General features: G+C 39.1%; 1 protein-coding gene across 2 annotated transcripts in view; it reads right to left on the bottom strand.

The window, feature by feature from the left end:
- Positions 1-25,837, bottom strand: part of ZMAT4 (zinc finger matrin-type 4) — a 317,911-nt gene that overhangs the window by 106,778 nt on the left and 185,296 nt on the right. For both annotated transcript variants that reach the window (XM_045588859.1, XM_036458459.2), the window contains one exon: positions 24,779-24,935. In XM_045588859.1, coding sequence (XP_045444815.1) covers positions 24,779-24,935 — 157 coding nt within the window. The remainder of the gene's footprint in view (positions 1-24,778; positions 24,936-25,837) is intronic.

Below are 25,837 nucleotides of genomic sequence, written 5' to 3'. Positions count from 1 at the left end.
TTCCTTTTGCTACCCCTAAGTACTTTTCATACTTCTTATTAAGCAAAGAGATTTGTTTTTTCTAGACTTCAGTCATCTATTTTATATTTAATTTAATTTAATTAAGAAGAAAATTTCTGTTCCAAATATTTTGATGAAGACAAAAAAATGTAAATTGTCACATAGCCCAGCAGTTATAATGTCATGCAGGAGTACTTTCTGCTTGTTCTTCCCCTCTGTGATTTGGAGGGCAGCTGAATGCCATTCAAGGAAAAGCTCAAATATGAAAGCTCAATAAAAAGATAAGCAACCACTTAATTAACCCTCCAAGCTTTCAAGTAACTTTTGTGTAAACTTATATTTTTTAGATTAAATAACTGATATAGAAATAAATATTTGATAAATGACACTTTAATTCAAGAAATGCTTACAGTGGAACAATATCTCAAGAAAGTATTTTCCTCTCTACTCAGAGATTTCATCAGGCAAGAATGTTTTAACCAGCTTGGATGAAACAATGGTATTATTCTCTAAGAGAAATAAGGACTTAGAAAAATAATACTTCTTTTAAAAGTTCATTGCCAGATTTAATCATAAATCACGATGTGAAACTAAAGCTCAAATGTGGGCCTTGCCATCCTGGCAGTCACCCAGGGTCATTCTGCTGTGACTTAGAAATTCTAATAAGAAGCTACAAATATGCAGTTGACCTGCATGGGAAAGAACTTCTATCCACTTTCCTGAAGGAAATTGGATTTTGCTTCCAAAGTTTCTTGCATCCTTATCAATTTTTGAGGATTTATAGCTGCCTGTTGTTTTTGATGACAATAGAAAACATATAAAATGTTTGCAATCTGAATGAATTTTGACTCTTGAAGCACAATTTACTTCCCTCTAAACTCGACCCTAAAAAAACAGTTCAGAGTCAAATTTATCAATTGATACTTTATGCACCATATTTTAGCAGGAGTGATGCACAATAGAATATTTGTCAAATAAGATAATCTTATCTTGCATTTAAGAGTGTAATTTGAGGCTGTGTCTGTTCTAGAGCTTCTCCTCTTTAATAATTCTGTCCTCTGTATAGCCCCAAAATTTAATTTTCTTATGCTTTGTTTCCAACTGTCTTCACCAATCTCAATTCAGTTTATATTTCATATAAAGGCAAACTAAGCAGTATGAGGGGAATGAAAAGATCTTTGAATCAAAAGATCTTTGAGTTGGACTCCTCCACCACTGAGCTGTGTGGCACACATGCCAATCTACCGAGAAGTAGGAGTGGCCTATTTCTGTGTATTTCAGAGAGGGGAAATATGCACATCATTCTAGAAAGCTTACTTTCACACAGGAAGCCATCTACTCTGCTTTTATTATTATTATGGCATCTAGACATCACTCCAAGCTTCGGCCTGGTACCAACCACCCTAGTTTGCCTACGACTGAGAGGGTTCCCAGGATGTTTGCTCTTTCTGAGCAAACGGGAATGAGTTGGTCACCCAGGTTCTGGGTCAGACCTGATTTAACATCACCATGGAGAAAAAGGAGTTAGTGAAAAGTTTGGCAACAATTGTTCAAGAGCCTAGAGCAGGTGTACTAGAACAGAGAGGACCCACCAATAGATTTCAAAGCTTCATTTGTCAGATCACCAAGTGGGTGTCCTTAGTGAGATTAGGGGGTAACACAGTCAACAGACAATGGGATTCTCACCTACCCATCTATCTTCTGAACCAGGGACATGGGGTACCCTTCAACTCCCACACCTAAGTCTTCTACTAACATTTTCTTCTCTCTCTCTCTCTCTCTCTCTCTCTCTCTCTCTCTCTCTCTCTCTCTCTCTCTCTTTCTCTCTCTCTCTCTCTCTCATTTTCTAGGTTTTAGGATAATGAAAATTATCCCATTCTCAAAAAATATTTGGGAACTTTTGAAATAGTTTAAGGAATTTACTCATTTGAAAAGATGAGGTTTTCTCACCTAAGGTATTCATATCCATAATGCAAATTAACCTAAATTGTGTGATATTCTTTATTCTGAAATTAATACATTATATCTAGTTCATGTATTTTCTTTAGTTTCCCCCAAATTCCATTTGATCAATGAGGTAGCTTGAAGTTCAGGGGGATCAATCAATTAGTATTAAGACCCTAATAAAAAAGAGCAATGGAAATAGCAAAGACCAGATCTTGGGATTTGAAGACCAATACTGTATTTCAGTGTCAACTGGTTTCTTATGATGCTCAGGAAGCAATAGGCCGAGTAAACATACAGATAAACCGTAGAGTCAGACATATTTTCTAGGCTTCAACACTTGTTCTCAGTGGGGATTACTTGGAAATATGCACTGTTTCTAAAATAATTTTTCTGATTTCTAGTCCCTCTGATAAACTGCCCTCCCCTCCTCTTTTTTTTTTCTACTCTAAATCAAAATAATAATGACAATAGGAATTCTTCAGCAAGTATCACTGTTTTTTCTGCAAATGCTGTTAAGAGTCCAATTTGACTGGGTCAGCCATTGCTGGCCTGAGGAGACAGCTGTCAGTGTAGATTGACAACTCAGTTTCCAAGCAGGCCCGAGTTTCCTGTAGGAAAACGCTAAACGCAAACTGTGCAAAGTCTTGGCTCAAAGCAGATTTTCTTTGTACCTCTCACAGAGGAGGTGTAGATGGCAGATACTCAACAAGCACATGAAAAAATAGATGAAAAACAAATACTAGTGAATTTCAGTAAATATATCAACTCAGGGGATTTTTATGTTTTAATAAATAACTTATGAAAGCTAAATTTTAAATCTTTAATGATTTCATTAATCTTATTTTAAGGGATTAAAAATAAATTAGATGAGCCCAAACTGCATGGCTTAGTGGTTAAGCATTGACCTATGAACCAGTAGGTCACAGTTTGATTCCCTCTCAGGGCACATGCCTGCGTTGCCAGCTCGATCCCAAGTTGGGGGCATGTAGGAAGCAGCCAATCAAGAGTTCCCTCTAATCATTGATGTTTCCATCTCTTTCTCTCTCTCTCCCTTTCTACCTGAATTTAATAAAAATATATTTTTAAACAAAGAAAAATAAATTAGATGATAAATTAAATATATTGTGTATATCTATATTCTGAAATATCAGGCAGTAATAAGGAAATCAGTGGTTTTTGTTTTTTTTTAATGTTTGGGATATAAAGTAAACTCAAAGATATGGTTTAGCTCTGGAAAGTATGGTTCAATTGATTGAGCATTGTCCCATGCACTGAAGGATTGCTGGTTCAATTCCCAGGCAGGGCACATGCCTGGATGCAGCCTTGATCCCCAGTCAGAGTGGCCAATTGGTGTTTTGCTCTTGCATCAATGTTTCTCTCTCCCTTCCTCTGCCTTCTGCTCTTTCTAAAAATTAGGAAAAATATTTTAAAAATGATATTGTTTACTAGTATATGTAGGGTATAAACCAAATTACTTATTATTAAATTATACAAACACATGCAACTATACATAAAGACGAGAAGGTTATAAATGAAAATCTTAGCAACAATTGTTTCTAAGCTGTGGATTCTGGGTGATTTGTTTTATACTCATAGATATATACTCATTGCTGCAGAGGGAGAACATTTATATTTTATCACTTATACATGGGCCATATTTCATGCTAACTTATTTTAGTGCAAAGTCTAGACAACACTGCTTAGGGGACTTGTGGTGCCACAACTAGGTCTTAAATTAAATCTCAGAAGATTTTATTTGCAATGATTTATTTATTAATTTATTATTGATTTGGGGGAAGAAATGGGCTGGAAAAAATGCTGGCTTAGTCAGAATTTGATGTGAAAGACCCTATTACATCTCCTACTTTTCCAAAAGATACAGGGAAAGCCATTTCTCCACTGTATAGCAGATCCAAAAATGGCTCTAATTATTCTGATAAAATAAAGAATCTCTCTTCCTTCTCATATGATATGCTTGAAATTAAATTCTGTTACCCAAGGCTCTAAGGGGGAGAAGGGGGAGGGGAGAGCATGGGCTAATTTTTTCTATGCCATGAAGGAAATTAAATCAATTTTCCCGTGCTCCAAAGTATGAGCCATTAAACACTTCCAGAAAGTAAACAAAGATGAGATGACCTAGCGGAAACATCATCCCAACTCAATTTTGTATCAACATTCTAAATATAATCAACCCATTAACAGGAATTGCTTTCTCACTCTCACTAAATACATATATCATCAGTCTTCATTAATATAGTATTCATAGATCATTGATTTTCATTAATATAGAATAATTCCCTCTAGTTTCAGCCACTGATAAGATTCTAAACATGTTAAGTATGCCTGTTTTCTGCAGAATTCTAATCTTTGAAAACAGGCCATTAAACAGAACTTTAGAACAGATAAAAGTCCTTTTCTAGCTTTCTCATTTTTAATGAGAAATATTTCAATATTTCATTTTTAATATCTTCTGGTTCTATTTATTTGTTTACTTTTTAAAAAATTTGAAGTAATTTTAAATTTGCTGAAAAGACGCAAGAAGAGCACAAAGAACTTATCTGTACTCTTCCCTCAGGCTCTCAGATTGTTAACACTTTGCCATATGTGCTTCATCATTCTCTCTGTCTCTCCGATCAACTTTTATGCACACGCATAGAGAGAGTTAACGTATAAAAGAACCCAAAGGCTATGCTGCTCTTCATTTTTCTATTCATTGAAAACAGGGAGACAGAATGTAAGGTTCACAAGGATAAGGAAATTTATCTGTTTTGTTCACTGATGTATCCCAGGTGCTCAGAATGAGCCTGGCACATAGCATGTGCTAAAAACAACACACACACACACACACACACACACACACACACACACAACTCTTGTTGAATGAGGGGAGCAGTTAATTCTCCCAAAAGCTATCTATGCACCCTGCACCCTGACTTGTTTGGTTCAGTGGAAAAAGCATTGGCATGCAGACTGAAAGGTCCCAGGTTTGATTCCAGTCAAGGGCTTGTACCATGGTTGCAGGCACATTCCCAGTAGAAGGTGTGCTGGAGGCAGCTGATCAATGTTTCTCTCCCATCGATGTTTCTGACTCTTTATCCCTATCCCTTTCTCTCTATAAAAAATCAGTAAAAATATATTTTAAAAACAAAACAAAACAAAAAAAGACAAAAGTTATCTATGTAAGAGAATGAATCACGGTTTGCATTAGGACATTCAGCTAGTATGATGTGATAGAGTTCTTTCTGTCTCTTTAAAACAGCTGTTGCATTATGGGTATACAGACATACCTCATTTTATTGCACTTTGCTTTATTTCACTTCACAAATGTTGTGTGTGTTTTTTTACAAATGGAAGGCAAAACCCTTCACCAACAAAAGATTGCTTCACATTTTATCGCAATACTTGTTTTATTACAGTGGTCTGAATCTGAAGTACAATATCTCTGAGCTTTGTCTGTAATTTGTTCATGGCATTGTGTCTTCAAACAATGCTCAGTTAGGGTGCTCTGCTCCCTTTGAGTTCAGGTTCAAAATATTTGGCTATGGCCAAACAGTTCCCAAACTCTGCACAGAAGTGCACTGAAATGATGCAATGAATATACAGGAGGTCCATAAAATACTTTAAAATTCTGATGAAAGGATGGCTACATCTCTCTGACACCATGGGAACCACTATCTCCAGGTAGTTGAGTTTCAATATGAGATGCTCCAGTGAGTTAATTTTCCTGTGAAGCTAGATTATTGAAGGCTGCTGTGTTATTCCAATTCATCCAACCAAAAATTAGGAACAGGAAATAAAGGGGACAGTGTCCAATCTAATTTCAAGATTTGATAAATTGGGCAGTGTCCAATATGATTGCTTAAGAAGAAAATACAATTTTTTTTCAGTATATGTGTACTATTTTTTCAGAAGGCTGCTGTTATTAGCACATACTGGTAAATAGTTATTAAGTTGTCTGGACACTAACAGTAATGACATCATACTATTATAGGATGTTTGAGGAAGAATCCAGGGCCTGCTAACTGGGTGCTCCTAGAAATGCCTTTCCCCATAAACCTCAGACAAGAAGCAGAGCTTCAGAAGGGCAGAGTGGGTTTCCCTGACAGGGACTCATGACTCACTGCCACCCCAGTGCCTGCCCCAGCAGATGTCATCCTTAGACTAGTGAGCTGGAGGGCATCACCCAGATCACAGGCAGTACTGAGGGGGGCTGGTGAGCTGAAACCTGAGATCTGATACTAGCTTTTGTTCTTTTCATTCTGCCTTTATTTCCTGATTTCACTTAATCCAGGGATGGGGATGATTTACTACTTATCCAGCAGCATCAGCTATTCAACTAGAGAGCCAGCTTCCTGGACCATTTCTTACAGCCTATGAATATTTATAGAAGATTCAAAGATGAGAAGAGTGATCAGTGTCAGAAGCTCTGCGGAAGATAAAGTGCAGGCTGGGTTTAGACGAAGACAGAGAGAAAAGGTGGCCTTATGCCCTGGGTGGAATGAAGCTGAAACTTTGGAAGTAATTTTAGGGAAGTTAGTCCCTGAGTAAAATGTTTGCATCTACACTTTTCTTCACCATCAGCCAGAGTACCTCCACCAAAAAAGGATCTCCTGATTACTCCATTTAATCTCAGTTTGTGAGTTACCATAAACATATATCCATGAAAATAACATTGGCCTTAATAACCCATAGTCCAAACCAGGCAGCATGGCTCAGTGTTTGAGCATCAATCTATGAACCAGGAAGTCACAGTTTGATTCCTGATTAGGCCACATTCCTGGATTGTGGGCTCGATCCCTAGTACTGGAGGCAGCTGATCAGTGATTCTCTCTCATCACTGAGGTTTCTAACTTTCTCTCCCTCTTCTAAAATCAATAAAAATATTTTTTAAAAATAACCCATAGTCTGCAAGTTATAAAAAATACCTCTATTTTGTATTTAAAACAATGAATATTAGCTATGCACATATTTTGCATAGGTCTATTTATATTTATTTTATTTTTATTTTTAAATATATTTTATTGATTTTTTACAGAGAGGAAGGGAGAGAGATAGAGAGCTAGAAACGTCGATGACAGAGAAACATCGACCAGCTGCCTCTTGCACACCCCCTACTGGGGATGTGCCCGCAACCAAGGTAGATGCCCTTGACCGGAATCGAACCCGGGACCTTTCAGTCCGCAGACCGACACTCTACCACTGAGCCAAACCGGTTTCGGCTCTATTTATATTTAATCTAGAAATAAAGTACTTTATATATTAACTGTCACTTAGAAATGGCTAAATCTGAAGGTTTGAAGCTATTCTGAGTCAACTCTACAAAACCTCAAAGCAGCTCTAAAACTTCTTGAGGTCAGATTGTGAGACAGGTGGAGCTATTGTGCTCCATCATGTGAGCTGCCTCCCAACACTTGGATCAAGAGAACCCTGAGTATCAAATACCAATGCAATAATGTTTTCCTGAGAGTTTAAAGACCATTGCCTTACACCACTGCTTCTCATATTGTTTTTCCACTGTCCTACACACATTAGTTCTGCCTTGGTAAGAGGAAGTCAAGAAAGCTCATCTACTGGTAGTGAAATGTTCAAGTAGCTAGTCATAAGTCTGCAGTTATGATAGCAAACAGATGTGTTGTAGAATAAAGGAAGTACATAGAAGAGCCAGAGAGATGGCTTGAGGAAGAAAGATGTATGAGCAATGGTTAAAGAATTTGAAAATACTTAGCCAGAAGAAAGGAAGCAAAAATATGACTTAATGACACGGAGATACACAGAGGATTATGGAATTTGGACTGATGGCAAGCTCTTTCCCAAAGTCGCTAAACACAGGAAACAGACTACTAAGCTTAAACGGGAGGCCTCTAAAAGAGAGGGAGTAAAAGGGTTCTGGTGCATGATGCTGAGACATGATTACTGCCCCTGATAAGGTTTGTAGAATGTGAGCATTATCAATACCTAATGGTGAGGGGGAAGCACTTAAACCACACCAGAAGCTGGAACTTAGAATTAAATGAAATTTTACTGGAACAGTGAGATGGATAAGATGTTAAGTCAGGAGTCTGAATTTTTACGTGTAACTCATTCTACATTTCAGTCTCATGATAAAACATAACTTTTAAAAAAAAGTAACGTTATTGAAGATTAAATCATCATAACTAATCAAATGTATGGACATGTCTCTGACTTATTTTGATTAAAAATAATCTGGCATTTGCATTAAGATCAACTAAAATATTCATGTACATGCCAGAGCCAATTCTTTCCTCCCTGCCCAACAGCACTCTTGTTTTATTATATTTACTAACTGAAAATGAAAGGTCCAGATATTGAGATTTCATCTGCTCTGTTGACTAAAAAGCAAAATAAAGATGCCAATGATTAGCTCTTTGCACTAATCAAGATATAATTACAGGGAGAATTCATGAGTACTCCATTAACCCCCATCTCCTGCTTCTCAGTTAAGTGGTCTCAACAGGTAGCATAGGACAGCAATCATGCCTGCAATTGGCTGAGACCCCTGGCTTCCAAAAACCTTCATATCTTTCAGCTTTGAAGATGGTACTCAGAATTCCCAGATCATGTCTTTAGTCAATATCACTAATAAGAATGGCTTTCTCCAAAAGGAATTGCCAAGGCTTAGTTGGGGCCCTTTAATCTCACCTTGGCAATTAATAATGCATCAAAATGGCCATAAATCCTCTTGAAAACATTGGATGGATTTATAATGAGAGCCATAAACTAGTGTGTGCTCAGCAGACAATTGAAGAAAGTCACGTAGCAGAAAATCCTACACAACAGACACAGTTTCTCTGACAGCTGGAAGTAGACTAAGAAAACATGAAATGTCATCTTTCTGTGTTACCTGACAATTTATATAGCAGAAGTGGCTATTGATAAATTACTTAGTGGCTTTATTTTCCTATAGGCTTACTTCATAAAATAAGAAGTATTTCCATTGAATTCCATACTGAAAGCTAAGCCCTGAGGTCTGTTTTTTTACTACCCTAGGGAGAGAATGAACAATGCACTTATTCTGGGCTTTCTGAGAGACAAAGATACCTGAATGTTTAAAGAGGGTTGTGCCTGATATTAAGAAAATAATTGCTCTTAGGGCCCAGAAAAAAAAGAGAGAATTGCAAGAATGGATAAAGACCTACGCATCTTAAAACCTGTATGTCTAAGTTGGGGCCTTGAATGTCTATAATGGGGCTTTGGCCTTCTCTTCCATAGCCTAGCTTGGCAGAAAGGAGATGAAACCATCCATGGGAGTCCCTGACCTAGAGGAATATGACTGCCTGCACAGGGAGAAGGTGAGTGAGATCCATTCTGAGGAAGCCCTGGCTTCACTGCCAGTCTGTGGACACACAGCACACAACACCATCTGGGTGGTCATAAAGTAGTCAGAGTGCATGGGCTGAGAGGCTTCTTTGAGGATACCTAATGCCTCTAGGCCCTTGTATGACCCAAAAGATGGATAGGGTACCCAGAGAATGACTGAGACTGGCCTTCTAACCAATCATCAGGGCTAGAGGACAGATGCAATCTAAATTGATTCAAAATATAATAAACATGATACTATACTCAAGTGCTATCCAGTAATTCATACTTCTTGCATCTGGTTATTAAAGAAATCAAACTAAGCATTAAACAAGCTTTTAAGGCTGATGTTTATATAGGTATTTCAAAAGATGAGAATGAAGTTTGGGACACTGACTGCCAATTATTTTAGGTGGGACGTTTACAAGTGCCTTTTCAAGTGCCTTTTCAATTTCATAGACTAGACAGTTTTAAGGTTTTTATTTTTAATAGATGGCAAGAATTATTGCCAGAAAATCTCTCACTGTCTTTTTTTTTCTGAATAGCAATGCATTCTGTGTACAGATTCTAAGTCTTAACTACATCTCCTATTGACAGCCTCAAAGGAAGCACAGGAAATTGATTTTTTAAATTTTTCTACTATATTCCTTCATAAAAAATATATTAAAGAACACTCTAAAATAAAGGGATAACTACATCATAACGCTTTCTGAAATTCTTAACTATCTTACTCCACTATTTGATCACCCAAAAGTGAAAAATTATTTTATGGTATTTAAAAGGATTTGTGAAAATCTCCTGTGTGTGGTTAGCAAATTGCAGTTTGCAAGCCACATGCGGCTCTTTGGCCCCTTGAGTGTGGCTCTTCCACAAAATACTATGGCCTGGGTGAGTCTATTTTGAAGAAGTGGCATGAGAAGAAGTTTAAGTTTAAAAAATGTGTCTCTCAAAAGAAATTTCAATCGTTGTACTGTTGATATTTGGCTCTGTTGACTAATGAGTTTGCCGAACACTCACCTAGGTATTAGCTTCATTGTTAAAATCTTTCATTCTACCCAGTCATTGATTCTTTGTTTTATTGATCATCAAATACAAAATAAGACAGTAGCCTTGACCTAATCATTGTCCAAAGCCTCTTTTGGTCCACTTTACAGAAGCAGTGACAAAAAAAAATAATTCACATTGTTAATACACCTCAACTCTTTCACTGTAAAGTAGTCAAGACCCAGATTGATGTGGTTTCTTCTGACAGTGTGACACTATGGAAACCCTACTGCAACAGAAGTCTCTTTGCCACCAGGCAGTTGTATCCCCTTGGGTAAATGATTTCACCTCTCTAGGCCTCAGTTTCATCAGGGGGAAAACCAGATAATTAAAATAATGATTGGTAAGCACCTCCTGGCTTGCAATTCTATGACTCTGTTTCTTATTATATTTATAAGCATTTAAAAAGCCAAAGACATTGATCTAGAGATGACGCCTTAAAACAGGCTAACTTTCCCTATTTCAAAGGAAATGCATCACTATGAAGAGCTGCCATTTGATAAACTATTGTTTGCATCTATTAAAATAAGTATCTAGACAGATCATGCCTGGCAAACCAAATAACCTGAATCAGATGATAGAGCTGCCATGGCATATAAAAATCTTATATGCAAATACAAGGTGTTGATTGAACCTGAAGCACATGTATTATTCAAAATTTGAATTTATGTAACTTTCAAACAAATATTTATTCATTCACCAGAAAACTCAAATAAGCAATTCTGTGTGACATAGAAATTTATAGAAAAGTTCTGAAGCTCTGTTTATTTCATCTTCCGAAAGAAGGAAAAAAGAAATCAAACAAGATTTTAGAAGAGAATATACAATAAACGCACTTACACAGAAGACAAGCAGAGTTGACAAGAGCATTGCTTATCTTTCCCTTTTCCCACATTGTTCACTATTCCTACAAATGAGAAATGCTTGATTTAAGGTTTCTAAGTATCTGTCATTGTTGTCTTATTGCTTCAGTATCTTTGTGAGAACCTGGGGGTTTGAATGGTACTGTTCATTAGGCAAGCAAAAATCTATGGATCATTTTATGAAGCATTATTTATCACCTTCTAGAAATCAAGGCAAGGTCCTAGAATGTACAATCAGAAGCCCTGGGTTCAAGCTCCAATTATATATTTTACTATGTAACATCAAACAAGTTACTTTGCTCTGCAGGGTCTCAGTTACTTCATCAGTAAAAGAGACATAATACTTTATACTTTGTGTTATGATGATTAAATTAAATAATAAATGTGATGTTTCTGATACCAAATTTTTATAATTATCAGTTATGATAATTGATTTTATTATTAGGTTACATTCAGTCTACTCAATTACAGTTTTACCACATACCAGGATCTTTAAAATATTATGTATTTTTATTTCATTGTTGAGAGATGAACAAACTTTTTAAAACTTATTTTTTATAAATATAATAAATATAAACTTAATTTTGCTATGTAGACAGTCAATTCTTATTACTCACTGTGAGTATTTCTGTAAAGTCTCCAATAACACAAATTGCAAACACTGAACTATTGCTTTTGGGGAAGTTCAAGGTTTAGGTTCCTGTAAGCCTATGGTCACCACATTTTAATCAGTTGATCAATATAAAAGCTTGTTTTATATGTTCTTCTGTTTAAAGACACTTCATTTAATATGTTTGACTCAAAGCCAACAACACTATAACTCATGCCTGGAACCAGCTTGTTTTCCCTGTAAGGCACTTCACTACTTCTTGGAACTTAGGAATACTTCAGCACTATCCTTGGGAGCCATTTAAAATGGCAAAATCACCAACAAAAAACACAAAAATTTTAAAAACCTGATACTAAATAGATTACACAAAGGGCACTGTCCACATTACAAGAGCTGAAAGAAAAAGAGTCAACCTTGTCAACCTCAGCTGAGAACCTGCAAACAGAGCAGCTCAAGATCTGCACCACTTTGCAAATAACAACAAATGACCATAGAAGTGCCATGAGTACTGATTCTGTGGTTACAAATAAATTCCAGTAAATAAATTCACAAATATAGAATCTGCAAATAATGAGGATCTACTGTATGTGTGTATGTGTACACTTGCATACGTTAAGATACAATAATATACTCATTCAACTCAATCATATGGCAGGCACTATATTATGCATTTTACTTATATCTTCTCCTTTATTATAATAATTACTAGAGGCCCAGTGCACAAAATTCATGCACAGGTAGGGTCCCTAGGCCTGGCCAGTGATCAGGGCCAATCAGGTCTGCCGCCTCTCCTTCCCTCATTTCCTCAGTGCCATGCCCCTCTCCCTCCCCCACCGCTGGTTGCCCAGCATGTTCTGTGCTATCCCCTGGTGGTCAGCGCACATCATAGTGAACGATTGAACTCCCAGTCTCCCAGTTGAACTCCCAAGGAGATACTTTACTTATTAGCCATACACACACACACACACACACACACACACACACACACACACACTGTATTTTCCAGCGTACAAGACGAGTTGTTTTTTTTTTTTATTAAATTATTATCTGTGTACATATTTTAACATTGCCCACCCCCCTCCCACATACCCTCCCTCCCCAGAGTTTTGTGTCCATTAGTTGTAAGACGAGTTTTGTAACGAAAAAAAGTCAACCGAAAATCGGGGGCAAAAGACCAAAATTGCACAAAAATTACCTGCAGATCTTGACGGCAAAGTAAGTCTTTTCTTTGAAGTGGAGGATAGTCTTATACAGCGAATATAGGCCTAACCCTATGTTTTAACTGTAAAATTAGGGGGTCGTCTTATACACCGGAAAATATGGTGTGTGTGTGTGTGTGTATAGTAAATACCCATAAATTTAAAATATGAATTTGAGGGTGGAAGAGTTAAAATAACTTATAAAGTTTCTAGAGATATAACCAGAATTTAAAACTAGGTCTGATTTTAGAGCTTATGTTCATACTCTACATTATTCCGTATTTTACCTATTTTATCAGGAGAAAATGAGTTTGTTAAAGTCAACCAAATGAACAGGCATGACACTTCCTGTAAAAATGAAGAACAACTACCTTGACCACCCTATTTAACTAAAATTTAAGTAACCAAGATAACTTAATTTGAAAATAAGACTATAGATATATAAATATCCATCATTATTCTAATGCATGCTTCCAATTTTTACTCATCCAACAAATAGTTATTAAATGCCTACTATGTGCCAGTAAGTGTTCTATGTGTAGTCATCAACTGAGAGATGGTGGTGTGATGTCTTAGCAACTGACCTCATAACTGCCCACTATCTATCTTCTAGCATCATTAAAATGTTAAAACCTACATACCTCTAAGGCAAGTTCAAACTCATAGGGATCAAAAATGAAAGAAAAGGTACTGCTGGGAATTATATAAAGGTGAATGCTCAATATCCAGTTTTGTTAAGAATGATAGAAGTATTCATAAAAGTTTGTATGTGAAACAGTAATTTTAAAAGACAGTATACCAACCAGATAGATTAGACTATCTGAAATAAGAAACACCACCAAAATATCACAATAAAGGCATCTTTCTTGTCTTGCAAAGTCTAATGTAGGTTGAATGGCTCTCTGCTGTCTTCTTGGCTAGTCTTAAAATAATGCAAATTACACCTAAACACAATCATTGTGAAGTCTGGGGAATGTAGAAAGCAAATGAGCTTCAGATGAGCAATGTCTCTGCCACAGACAAATGTTCTTGTTAATCATAAATATAGTACATAACCATTTAGATTATGGGTAATCTTAAATTTTTTTTTATTAGTAGTACACAATGAGGAATATCTGTAATTTAAAGCTTTTTTCTCCTTAGACTTCAAATTTCTTTTAAATAATTTATGTTCTCTTCAAAAATATTATTAAGAACAGTTAAATGAAATTTTCTTTTAGGATGTTCTTTAATGTTTGGAATAAGAATTCAATCTCATTCTTATTCCAACTATCTTATTTTTATGTGTTTATTAAAAAGAAAGAAGAAAGAAAGAAAGAAAGAAAGAAAGAAAGAAAGAAAGAAAGAAAGGAAATCATTAGCCAGCAAGAATGATATTGAGGTCTCTGACCTTTATCAGTTGCAATCAGTTAAATGAAGGTGGCTTATGTACTGTGTTGAAATTATTCCCCCAGAATTTGTGTCCAGTTGAAATTTCAGAATGTGAACTTATTTGGAAATAGGGTCTTTGCAGACATAATTAGTTGAGCAAAGTTGACTCATACTGGATTAGTTCCGAACCTGATCTAGTAACTGCTATTTATAGAGCACACACTGAGACACAGGGAAGAACAGTGTCAAGGAAAGTGGAGGTTGAAGTGATACAATTATTGATAGAATGGCAAGGAAGGAGCCATTGGGAGGTAGCAAGACATGAAGAAGAATTCTTCCCTAGAGCCCTCAGAAGGAGTATGACCCTGCCCACACCTTGAGCAAAGAAGTCTAGCCTCCAGACAGTGAAAGAATTTCTATTGTTTTCAGCAACCCACAGTTTATGAGATTTTATGGCTGTAGCCCTGGGAAAGTAATACAGATTGGATCTCAGACTTCAAATAAGAACTAAAAATCAGGAGATACTGCCCAGCTGGTCTGGCTCAGTGGAGAGTGTAGACCCATGCACCAAGAGGATGCTAGTTTGATTCCCAGTAGTAGGGGGTATGCAGGTGGCCGCTGATAGTAGTTCCTTCTCATTATTGATTTTTCTTTCTATCTCTCTCCCACACCCTTACTCTCTCTATCAATAAAATCAATAAAAACATATATATATATATATATATATATATATATATATATATATATTCTATCAGTAGACATAAGCATATTAAGATTATGGCAAAATCTGGTTATAATTTCCTCTATTTAGTTTTCATAAATGTTTTGAATTTTAGGCCTTCTTGAGACATTTGCTATCACTCAAATCTTGTAGCTTCTCTGGAGGGCCTCTACATGCTTAACAAGAGAGAGCCACTGAGTTGTCCTCATTTTCTACTTCCCCAATGTACATCTTTCTAACTTTCCTCTGTGCCCAGTCTCATCTATATACAAATCCCTATCTCAGTGCCACCCCAGCTACTCAAAGGTAATAGCCCTGGAAAATGCTTCCATTTTATATGTGCACCCATACCCCTGCCATTCTCTCCTGCTGCCTCTCCCTCGAGATCATTCATTATCTAGATTAGGAGTCGACAAACCTTTTATATAAAGGACTATGTAGCAAATATTTTAGGCTTTGTGGACTGTACACTCCTTGACACCACTACTCAACTCTGCCATTGTAGCACAAAAGCAGCTTAAATGGAATGGAAACAAATGCATGTAACAGTGTTCCAATAAAACTTTATTTATGGACACAAAATTATGAGTTTTATATGCTTTTCATATGTCACAAAACATTCCTCTTCTAATTGTTTTTAACCATCTAAAAACATAAAAACGATTTTTGGCTTTCTGACATACAACATAGCCAGCATCAGGTCAAATTTAGTCCTCAGGCCCGATTTTAAGTGTACCCTGTTCTAGATGACTGGTTCTCAAGTGGGGTCAGCCTTGCTCCCCATGAAACATTTGACAATGTCTGAGACATGTTTTATCATTAAAACGAGCGGGGTTCTCCTGACATCTAATGAGAAGCAAGGGATACTGCTAATCATCACGTGATACCCAAGACAGCTCCCCGCACCCCAATGAAGAATTATCCAGTCAAAAATAATACTACTGAGATTAGAAAACTTGATCTAGATATAGGATTCCTATGAGATATTGAGAACTTCCCCATAAGTTACATAGTTAGTAAGGCCTTATATAAAAACCTCTCTTCATAAATTATTCTCAGAATTTTCCAAGTGCAGTTATTTTATTTTTAATATATTTTTATTGATTTCAATGAGGATGGAAGAGGGAGAGAGTAAGAAGCATCAATGATAAGAAAGGATCATTAATTGGCTATCTCCTGCATGACCCCTACTGGGTATCAAGCCTGTAACACAGGCATGTGACCTTGACTGGAATTAAACATGGGACCCTTCAGTCTTCAGGCTGGCCAAACCGGCTAGGGCAAAGTGTAGTTATTTTAACAGTTCTTCAGTATACTCTTGTATTTGTAGATCTTCATGGTGTGGTGTGCATTGTAGTCAGGTGCATATGTTCCCTCCTCCTACATGGTAATCCTGAGAAGTGCAAGGGCGTCTTATCCACCTCTGTATTCCCACATCACAGGATGTTTGTTGAGAGGAACTGAGCTAAAAAAATAATGAAAATAATGAAAGGAAATCCTCAGCCTATGAACTCTCTTAAAGCAGGTACCAGATAAGGGAACTGCAAAAGCTGCTTCCCTCCCTGACAGTGGATATTGCTGTCTTGGGTGGTCAGCTGGCAACAAGACGCCATGCTGGATGTGGCATGAACTAGCTTTGGCCAGAAAGCCTGCAGCTGATTGAGGCTCCATGCAGTGAGAAGTGCCACTGAAGGGGTGGGGAACCTTTTTCTGCCCAGGGCTATTTGGCTATTTATAACATCATTCTCAGGCCAAACAAAATTATCAACTTAAAAATTATCCTGCTATATTTAGTCAGACATTTAATTAACTCACCCTAATGCTTTGGCAGGGCCAAATCAAATGATTTTGCAGGTCTTAGGAGGCCCATAGGCCAGATGTTCCCCGCCCCTGATTTAAAGCCAGATAGGACTTCCTGCACCACTCCTAGAGGAGTTGAATGGTAGTCAGCTGTTGAACTTGGAGTCAGAAGCTAGAAGTTGAATGGCATTACATGAGGCAGGGCAGTTGAGGTCACAGAGATGACATGTATTGGGCAGAATACCTAACTCTGAGTTTGCTCAGCCTTGCTTCCATCTGACATACCCAATGCCCCTGGGACTCCTGACTCAGCTCCCTCCCAAACTCCCGATTTTCCCTCCATCAGGAGTTTGCTCTTCCTTTCTCACAGCTCCTCTCTGTCCCTATCCTACACCTCTGCACTGATTATGCTTCCCCCTCCTATGCTTTCTGATATCAGCTTGTCCAGACCTGGATGTCCAGGCCAACACGTTTCTGGTTCCCTCCCGGCACACAGCCAAGCCCCGGGCACACAATGCAAAGCCTCAGGGTCCAGCCTCTCAGGCACTCAGACTATTTCTCCCATCTTCCAACCTAATCTCTGCTCAACTCTGATCTCCTGCTCACTCCTATTAGCTGCCACCTGTCTCCCCTCTCCGCCCAGTTGCAGTGGATTAATGTCTCATTTGGCAGATTTCCATGGCTGTTTCCATTCTTCTTCTCCCCAAGGTTTCTGAGACCTTGTACCCTGTCCTATGCTACTACATGGCACTTATCCTCAGGCACAAAGGGAACAGCAGGTTACATTCCCTTGTCACTGTCTGTGAGGAAGAAGAACATGGCAGTCCGGCTGTGTACAGAATGTAGCAGAAGAATCAGGGTGGAGAAGAGGAGCACTTACAGACCACTTGGGATAGGGGACTCACCCAATGGGAGCCACCTTGTACAATAGGCAATATAATACTTTATATACAGCACAGAGTTCAGAGCAGAGTAAATAAAAATAGCTGAATTTCCTAAGTGGTCCAGGGCTAACTTTTACTGAACTCTGACTATATGGCACTGTGATTCATAAAAGCACTTTGCGTTTATGAATCAGCTGGTGCAATCTTCATGGAAGTCATCTGATATAAGTAATGGCATTATACCCATTGTACAGATTAGGAAAAGGAGGTCCAGGCAAGTGAAGTCCTCAGCTAATAAAGAGTGGGACCCAGATAGGTCTGACTTCACAGCCCACACTGTATTAACTGCGATTTCTAGTAGGCAGGAGGGACTCCAGAGATTGGTTAAGACTTGAATTGAACCTTGGAGGATGGAAGGTGTTTAAATCCACAAGAAGAAGAAGAAAGGGCATCTTGGATATAGGATACCAGCAGGAAAGGCACTGTGGGCCTCTGGTACATTTGAGAGTATGTATTGAGAAGGCAGAGGAAACAGGGTTGGAGTTAGAGAAAAGCTAACTTGTGCAGCTCCTGTGAACGAGAAAGACTAACGAGTCTGGATATCACAGGAAACAGTCACCAAAAATGTTGCACAGCAAAATCATAAATTGTGTTTGAGGAATAAGAGTATCACACAAGATATACTTCCTGCCCTCAGGTGACCCCCTGACAACAGTTACATCAGTGTTCCCTGTGTGGAATTTGAGCTTTGCCAAGGGGAAGTGTGTGAAATACACATGAAGCAGTACCCTATTTGGACAAATATTTACTTAGGTCATCGTATTAATTTTCGATAGCCGTGATAACAAATTATCACATATTTAGTTCCTTATAATAACACAATTTTATAGTGTTGGTATTTTAGACATCAGGAATCTTAATTCCATATGCAACCTTAATTCCTCTCCCCATGCAACACATATTCACAGGTTCTGGGGATTAGGATGTGGAGATTTTTAGATGTCACTGTTTGGTCCCCTACTATCAGTGATCTTGTCTTTGGGGATCCATCAAAGACAGACCTAAATATGTCCTTACAGGTCAACCACACAGCCACTTGGAAAAAACCACAGCTCAGTGCACAGGAGCCCAGAAAAGCAACCATGAATTGCACAACCTTAGGGCTCTGTCCTCTCCACTCTGTTGGAAGTACTCACCTTCACCCAGAACGGGCTCCCTGTGAGCAGTCTCTGGGGCTAATCCCAGCTTAAAGGAGCAAGATTGGAGCACCCTGATCTCTGAAGTTTGGCATTAAGCTTCTAGCTCTCTTATCACTTAGGTTTCTACTCTGATAACAGCCTCTTCCATTTTCCTGATTTCTATACCCTTTTCTGGACCCTCATTATGGTGTCTGGTTCCTAGTTTTACCCTCTAGAAAATGACTTACTCTGGTGTCTACTTGCCAGGCCCCAGATCCATAATCCTGTCCCCAGCTTTGGTGGCTGTTTCTCCCTCCTGACAGGTTTTCTTTTCTTTTCTTTTCTTTAAAATATATTTTATTGATTTTTTTACAGATAGGAAGGGAGAGGGATAGAGAGCTAGAAACATCGATGAGAGAGAAACATTGATCAGTTGCCTCCTGCACACCTCCTACTGGAGATATGCCCGAAACCAAGGCATGTGCCCTTGACCAAAATCGAACCCGGAACCCTCGAGTCCACAGGCCGACGCTCTGTCCATTGAGCTGAACCAGTTTCAGCCTGACAGGTTTTCTTAATGCCAGAACTTGTTTGTCTCCTCAGCTCAATGGCCATCCCCTGCCCCTGAATTCACAGTCTTTGTTCCCCATACCCACCAGCACCGCCTCTCTAATGGGCAGGGGCAGCTCCAGTGCCAGGCTCACCTCAGTTTATAGAAATGATCCCAGAAAGATTTGTCTCAAAGGAATCACAACAGAATGTCCTGATGTGCTATTCCCAAGGCAGTGTGTGAACAGCCCATGCTAATTAGGAAGTCAGAGGCTCTAACAGAGGAAAGGAGCCACATCCCTTATTAACTCATTTATCAAATGCTCAGAGCATCTTCTAATTTTTTTCTTTTTTTAATATTGTATATGTTCCTCCTCATCCCCACCCCCCCACACACACTTTTGCCCTCCTTCACCCAGCCCCTACTTCTCAAAAGTGCTTTTACATCTATTGTTTTTTCTGATAAGGGTCAGTGAGATCACTTCATCCACCATTAGAATTAAATGACAGATAAGAAACCTGAGGTTGAAAAAGATAAGAGAGCTACTAAAGATTATATAACTAGGCAGAATTAGAGCTTGAATTCCTGCTTCCTGACACCGACCCCCCTCCTGTCAGTATTATTTCTGCTATATTATGTCAGTGGTCAAGCCTGTGGACTCTGGAGGGGAATCTCAGGGTTAGGAGGAATTTAATGTCATCCAGGCTAACTATATAATTTAGGGACTTTAAATGTCATGTATGTTAATTATCCAGGAACCCCCTCAGAAAATGCCCTGCCAAGTGTTAGCAGCTCCCACAGCCACACATTTTACCTTTAAGTATCTCTGAATATTTATAAATCCTCCCTATCGTGAGCTCAGATCTAATTCCCTCGTTTTCTACTCATTCACTGGTTATATTTGTGGCATTTATGGCAAGCACATACATACATTTGCACACACACTCACACTCACATACACACACACACACACACACACAGTCACACACTCACACAACATGAGTATTTCTCATGACAGTCTTCCAAATGATTTACCTCTGAGGAATCATTTTTCCATGCTTAATAACCTTTGCTTCCTTCACTCTTCCTTCAATGAGAGGATTTTCATGCTCCTTATTGTCTGGCCTCTGGCCTCTGGCCTCTGAGTCTCCCCTCAGTGCTCCTTGTAATGACTACCGCAACCTCACTCTGACCTCTGATCTTGGCAAGAGCTCCATGCTGAGGTCTGCTAACCCTGAAAGAATACGATGAGTCCAGAATCCTCCCCCTGCTCTCATCTCACAGCAGGATCTGGAATAGCATGAACTAGAACAGAGATTCTGAAACACACTAACCAAGAACTGAAACTGGTTTTTGTTCCAGTGACTCAGGAATTGTTGTAAACACGTACCCACCTGGAGAAGACAACTAAAATGACAGCTAATTCTGCAGGAGAGCCAGCTGATGCATGAGTCCCAGGCACCCTGAGCCAGAGGAAAGGTAATGCTTCACAGGCACCAATTGCTCACCCTCAACACATGGAATAGCTAGAAGAAGCAATGAGTCGTGCTTCAATTATTCCTGCCCAGAAAACACTACAGTTCAGAGAGCCCATTATTCATGGAGGGGCAGTTTAAGCGGCACACCTGAGCAGGAGAATTGCTTTGCTCTGGATCTTGATTCACTTTCTTGAGCTTTATATGTGGTTTTTCCCCCCCCTTTTGTTTTCATTATAGAGGTAATTTGAAGCCAGGCTGGTTGATTAGGCAGAGCAGTTCCTAGAAAGTGCACAGGGCAGCCACAGATCAGAGGGTGAAGTCTTTCAGGAACTGCTGCTGGGCTGGGCTGGGCTGCAGGAACCATGATAGGAAAAGAGCTAAAGGGCTGCACGGAAGCTCAGGAAGCCTGAGGCCTCTGGGTACCATTTCTGGTGCCTCTTGGCCCTTATCCTGTACTTGTAGTGACTGAATCCGTGCTTGAGACCAAGCCCTCACCTTTAGCCTAGGTCTGGGAACCAGGGTTTTGACATGTTCCTTATGCTTGGTTATCAGCCCAGTGCTCTTAAATAAGGATGCCCTGCAACACTTTCAACAGCCCTTCCTTTCCCTAGAACAGCGGTCGGCACACTGCGGCTTGCGAGCTACATGTGGCTCTTTGGCCCCTTGAGTGTGGCTCTTCCACAAAATACCATGTATCCTAATTAACTTAATAACAATGTCCCTACCTACATAGTTTAAGTTTAAAAAATGTGACTCTCAAAAGAAATTTCAGCCGAGACCGGTTTGGCTCAATGGATAGAGCGTCGGCTTGGGGACTGAAGGGCCGGGTTCGATTCCGGTCAAGGGCATGTACCTTGGTTGCGGGCATATCCCCAGTAGGGGGTGTGCAAGAGGCAGCTGATCGATGACTCTCTCTCGTCGATGTTTCTAACTCTCTATCTCTCTCCCTTCCTCTCTGTACAAAATCAATAAAATATATATATATATATATAAAAAAAAAGAAATTTCAATCCTTGTACTGTTGATATTTGGCTCTGTTGACTAATGAGTTTGCCGACCACTGCCCTAAACCATGCAACGGCAGCCAGGACCTTGCTTCCTCCTGCCAGAACTTCCTGATGCTGGTGCCCTGCCCGCGCCTCTGCAGGACCGCCATATCCAGACTCTCCACTGCTAGGTTCTGCCCTCCTTAGCAAGCCCTCAAACCCTATCCTGTGCCACATCTCCCTAGCCTACCCTCTGCTTATACTTTTACCTAAGGACTCACCGCTCTCTATCACGATATACCGCTTTCTTTGCTCACTGCCAGCAGCTGGGTTGACACTAACCCAAGCCAAGGGACCAATTCCACTTCCCAAGCCCTTCAGGTCTATCGGATGTTGCCACTTTTCAAGACTCTTCTGCTCGAAGCATCATTAGAAGAAAATGGGTGAGAAGATAAGCTTTAGAACAGTGATGTGCAGCCTGGGAACTCTGAGCAAGGTGAGGAAGGAGGATGCTGTTTCCCACAGCCCCTCTTCCACCAACCCCACCCCCATCCCCTACTTGCCTATCTAGCAACCTGATTTCTGCCACAGTGAGGACTGGGCCAGTTCTATGGACACCAAAGCAAAGGAACTACATAACGATTTTAGCTTAAGTGCTTTTGATTTTTCTTTTGGAATATTGATGGCAACTAACAAATTACAGCCAAGTTCTATTTACAGCTCTGAGGGTATTTGAATTCAGGAAAACACACTTGCACTTGGCGATCTTGAGGATATATTTAAATTCACAAAGAACTATTTTTGACACATGGTGATTTTTTTCTACAGAAATAATAACTCTCCATTTGCTACTTAATGTGATAAACAATGACACAGCTTCTTTTCCATCTCTACCTCTAAACTTAAATTTAATAGCAATCCTCTGCTGAGGCAGAGAGAACAAATGATCTAGTTGCTCATTCATGGAAAACAGAAAAATTTTCCAGGGACTGTTTCTTTGAGGTGTCTATTTTAAGATATTTGAAGGGGTGTAGGTTACAAGGTGAGCATCCAAACTTTTGAAGAGCAAGAATCAGGAATTTCAATCAAGGGGTTGCTTATCAAATGCTCATACACAGAGTATGTCCCCAAATAGGCTGAGCTTGTCACCAGATTTCATGTTTCACAACCCTATCCTATAGCTGAATGTCAAAGCCACCTTTGCAAAAACAGTATCCTTTTGTTAGACTAAGTAGAAAAATACAGTGAAAAGATTTCTTGCTATTCTCCAAGTAAAAGAAGATCTTTCTCCTAAGAAAAACAATGCTGAGGGGAAAAGCCAAGTATTGTTTTATACAGTCTCCAAATTCCAAAATACCATTTAAAAAAGAATTACACCCACGATTTATGCACAACTCATTAGATAGCAGGATAAAATGAACTGCTAAATTTTAATTGCTTTGAAAGAATAGACATCATGAAATACACCCCCAACTTCTTGAGATTACAACCTATTCTAGTTAACATCTTCACCATAATGTACGCCTTGTTCAAATAGCCTACCTTGATTAAATTAAAACAGTATTTTTAGTTTTGTGCTTTGATAGGCTCCTAAAAAAATATTTAGTTAAGCAATTTGAAGGCCAAATGCTATCAATATGTAAGCTTTTTATTGTGAAAGTTAATAGGTTTAATCTCATAAAAAAAAGATGAAATGTTGTCATTTGTTAGAGCATTGATGGATCTTGTATGCTCATTGAATAAGCCAGATGAGAAAGGGGGGGAAACATGTGATTTTATTCAATTGTGAAGAAAAAAAATACAAAAATGAACATACAAAAAATAAAAACTCATTCATGCACACAATGGATTGGTGGTAACCAGAGGAGGAGGAGAGAGAGGGTGAAATGGGTAAAGGAAGTCAAAGGTGCAGAGACAGATAGAAACTAGACCTTAGGTGATGAGCACCTGAAATTTATGTAATGTTAAAACCAAAGTTCCCTCAATAATTAAATAAATAATAATGGATTATTTGATTTATAGCAAATAGCCTGGCTGGTGTGGCTCAGTAGTTGAGCAGCAACCTGTTCACCAAGAGGTCATGGTTCGATTCCCTGTCAGGGGAATGCCTGGGTTGTGGGCTCAATCTCCACTAGCAGGGCATGCAGGAGGCAACCAACCAATGATTCTCTCTCATCACTGATGTTTCTATCGCTCCCCTCTCCTTTCCTCTCTAAAATCAATAAAAACTGTATTTTTAAAAATTGTAGCAAATATTTAACATCTGAAAATAAGAACTTAAGATTTATATTTAAAACACCTTATTCTAAATAGAAAATTTCTTTAAAAAAACAAACTTAGCTGTCTGCAAACAAAAATGTTTTTTTCGTAACTGCAGATTTCCTCTTCCCTGCAGGATACCCCGCACCAACAGGCCTGGGAGGGAATGTACCCGCTACACCCAGCACACGCTCCCTTACCATACTGATTGCAGACAGAAGCTAGGGAAAAACAGTGTTCTCTGCATAATAGATACAATATCTTACATAACATACAATAAGTACGACAGACAACAGCTTGCAGGAGGTACCCAGCCTTTCAGGAATTGCAAGCTGCCAGATCAGAGATCTAAAGGAGCCAGGTTCAGAAGGAGCACCTGCTATTGGACTTCATGGCCCATGACAGTCAGCTCTGCCAGGGGTACCTTCCCCCTCCCTTTAGGTTTGGAAGGACATCTGCTTATGAATCTCCGATTCTGGCAGCCACCCCTGAAGAGGGAGCAGAATGAAGGAGACAGGCACGCTGCTTGAACTCTAGCGTCTCCCCTTGATTACTTGCATCACACACATACCTGTAGCCTTTAGCGGAGTTTTCTCTCCTAGCAACAGCTTTAACCTTTTGGCATGGATTTTGCCTTGATAATGGGAATCGGCCACCACCGCTGAGGTAAAAGACATGTTGCAGAGTGTGCAGCACTTGTTCTTATCCACCATATCAGCACCACTTCCCTGCCAGGAGAGGAAAAAAAGAAAAAAAGATAACATTAGAGAGAAGCCCAAGTCCTGCGATGTCTTTATTCCCATTCCATTCTGTGGCAGATGAAACTGGCCACAGACTTTCTTATGGAAATGTCTGCAATTTCTTGGTGCTTCAAGATTAAGCATCAAAACCTAACTCAGTTCCTGAGTTCACCCCACATTTATTTTGTGGCTGCTGCTGCCAGGCACTGGGAATATAGGACAAATGTTCAGATAGGAATTACCAGGAGCAAAAGGAGCCCACAATTAGGCGAGAACATATTGTGTCTGGCTGCCATGAGGAAAACAGCCTCTAATTGCACCATTATACTCATTAAAATAGATAAAATATCAGAGTTCGGGTGACCTGAATTATTTAGCAGAAATTATCATTTGACATTCAGCTCTTCCTTTGACCAATTTTAGCATCACCAGGCTCCAGGGCCATGTGTTCAAAGGGAATGTTTAAGATTTATTTAAGGGCTTGAACATTTTTCATAATTAATTTGTGTACCTATAAGCACCGGTGACCGTGCTGGCAGAATTTTCTATGTGCGTTTGTGTGATTTTTCCTTTTCTTCATGAACGTGATTAAATGCCACACACCCAAAAACTGAAATCCAGCTTGATTTTTATTTTATTTTTTTGTAAGATTTGATGAAAATGAAACGTGAATCAGAAGAAAAAAAAAGAAATCCTTTGTCGGCCCATGTGACCAGGCTATTGTACACACACCATCAATTGCCTATATTTTGCCAGGGGAATATTAATCCATTGGCTCCCCTCCTGCCTCGTTGGAAATTGAGGGTAAAGTGGACTCTCAGATAAGGAGTTAATCTATTCCTTAATGGAACAGCAATAGCAAAGCATCTCTTTGTTCGCGCAGGCCCTGG

This window comes from Pipistrellus kuhlii, unplaced genomic scaffold, assembly GCF_014108245.1.
Source record: "Pipistrellus kuhlii isolate mPipKuh1 unplaced genomic scaffold, mPipKuh1.p scaffold_m20_p_3, whole genome shotgun sequence".
NCBI lineage: Eukaryota > Metazoa > Chordata > Mammalia > Chiroptera > Vespertilionidae > Pipistrellus > Pipistrellus kuhlii.
Note: the sequence above shows the minus strand (reverse complement) of the source record. Positions and strands in the feature narration are given on the sequence as shown.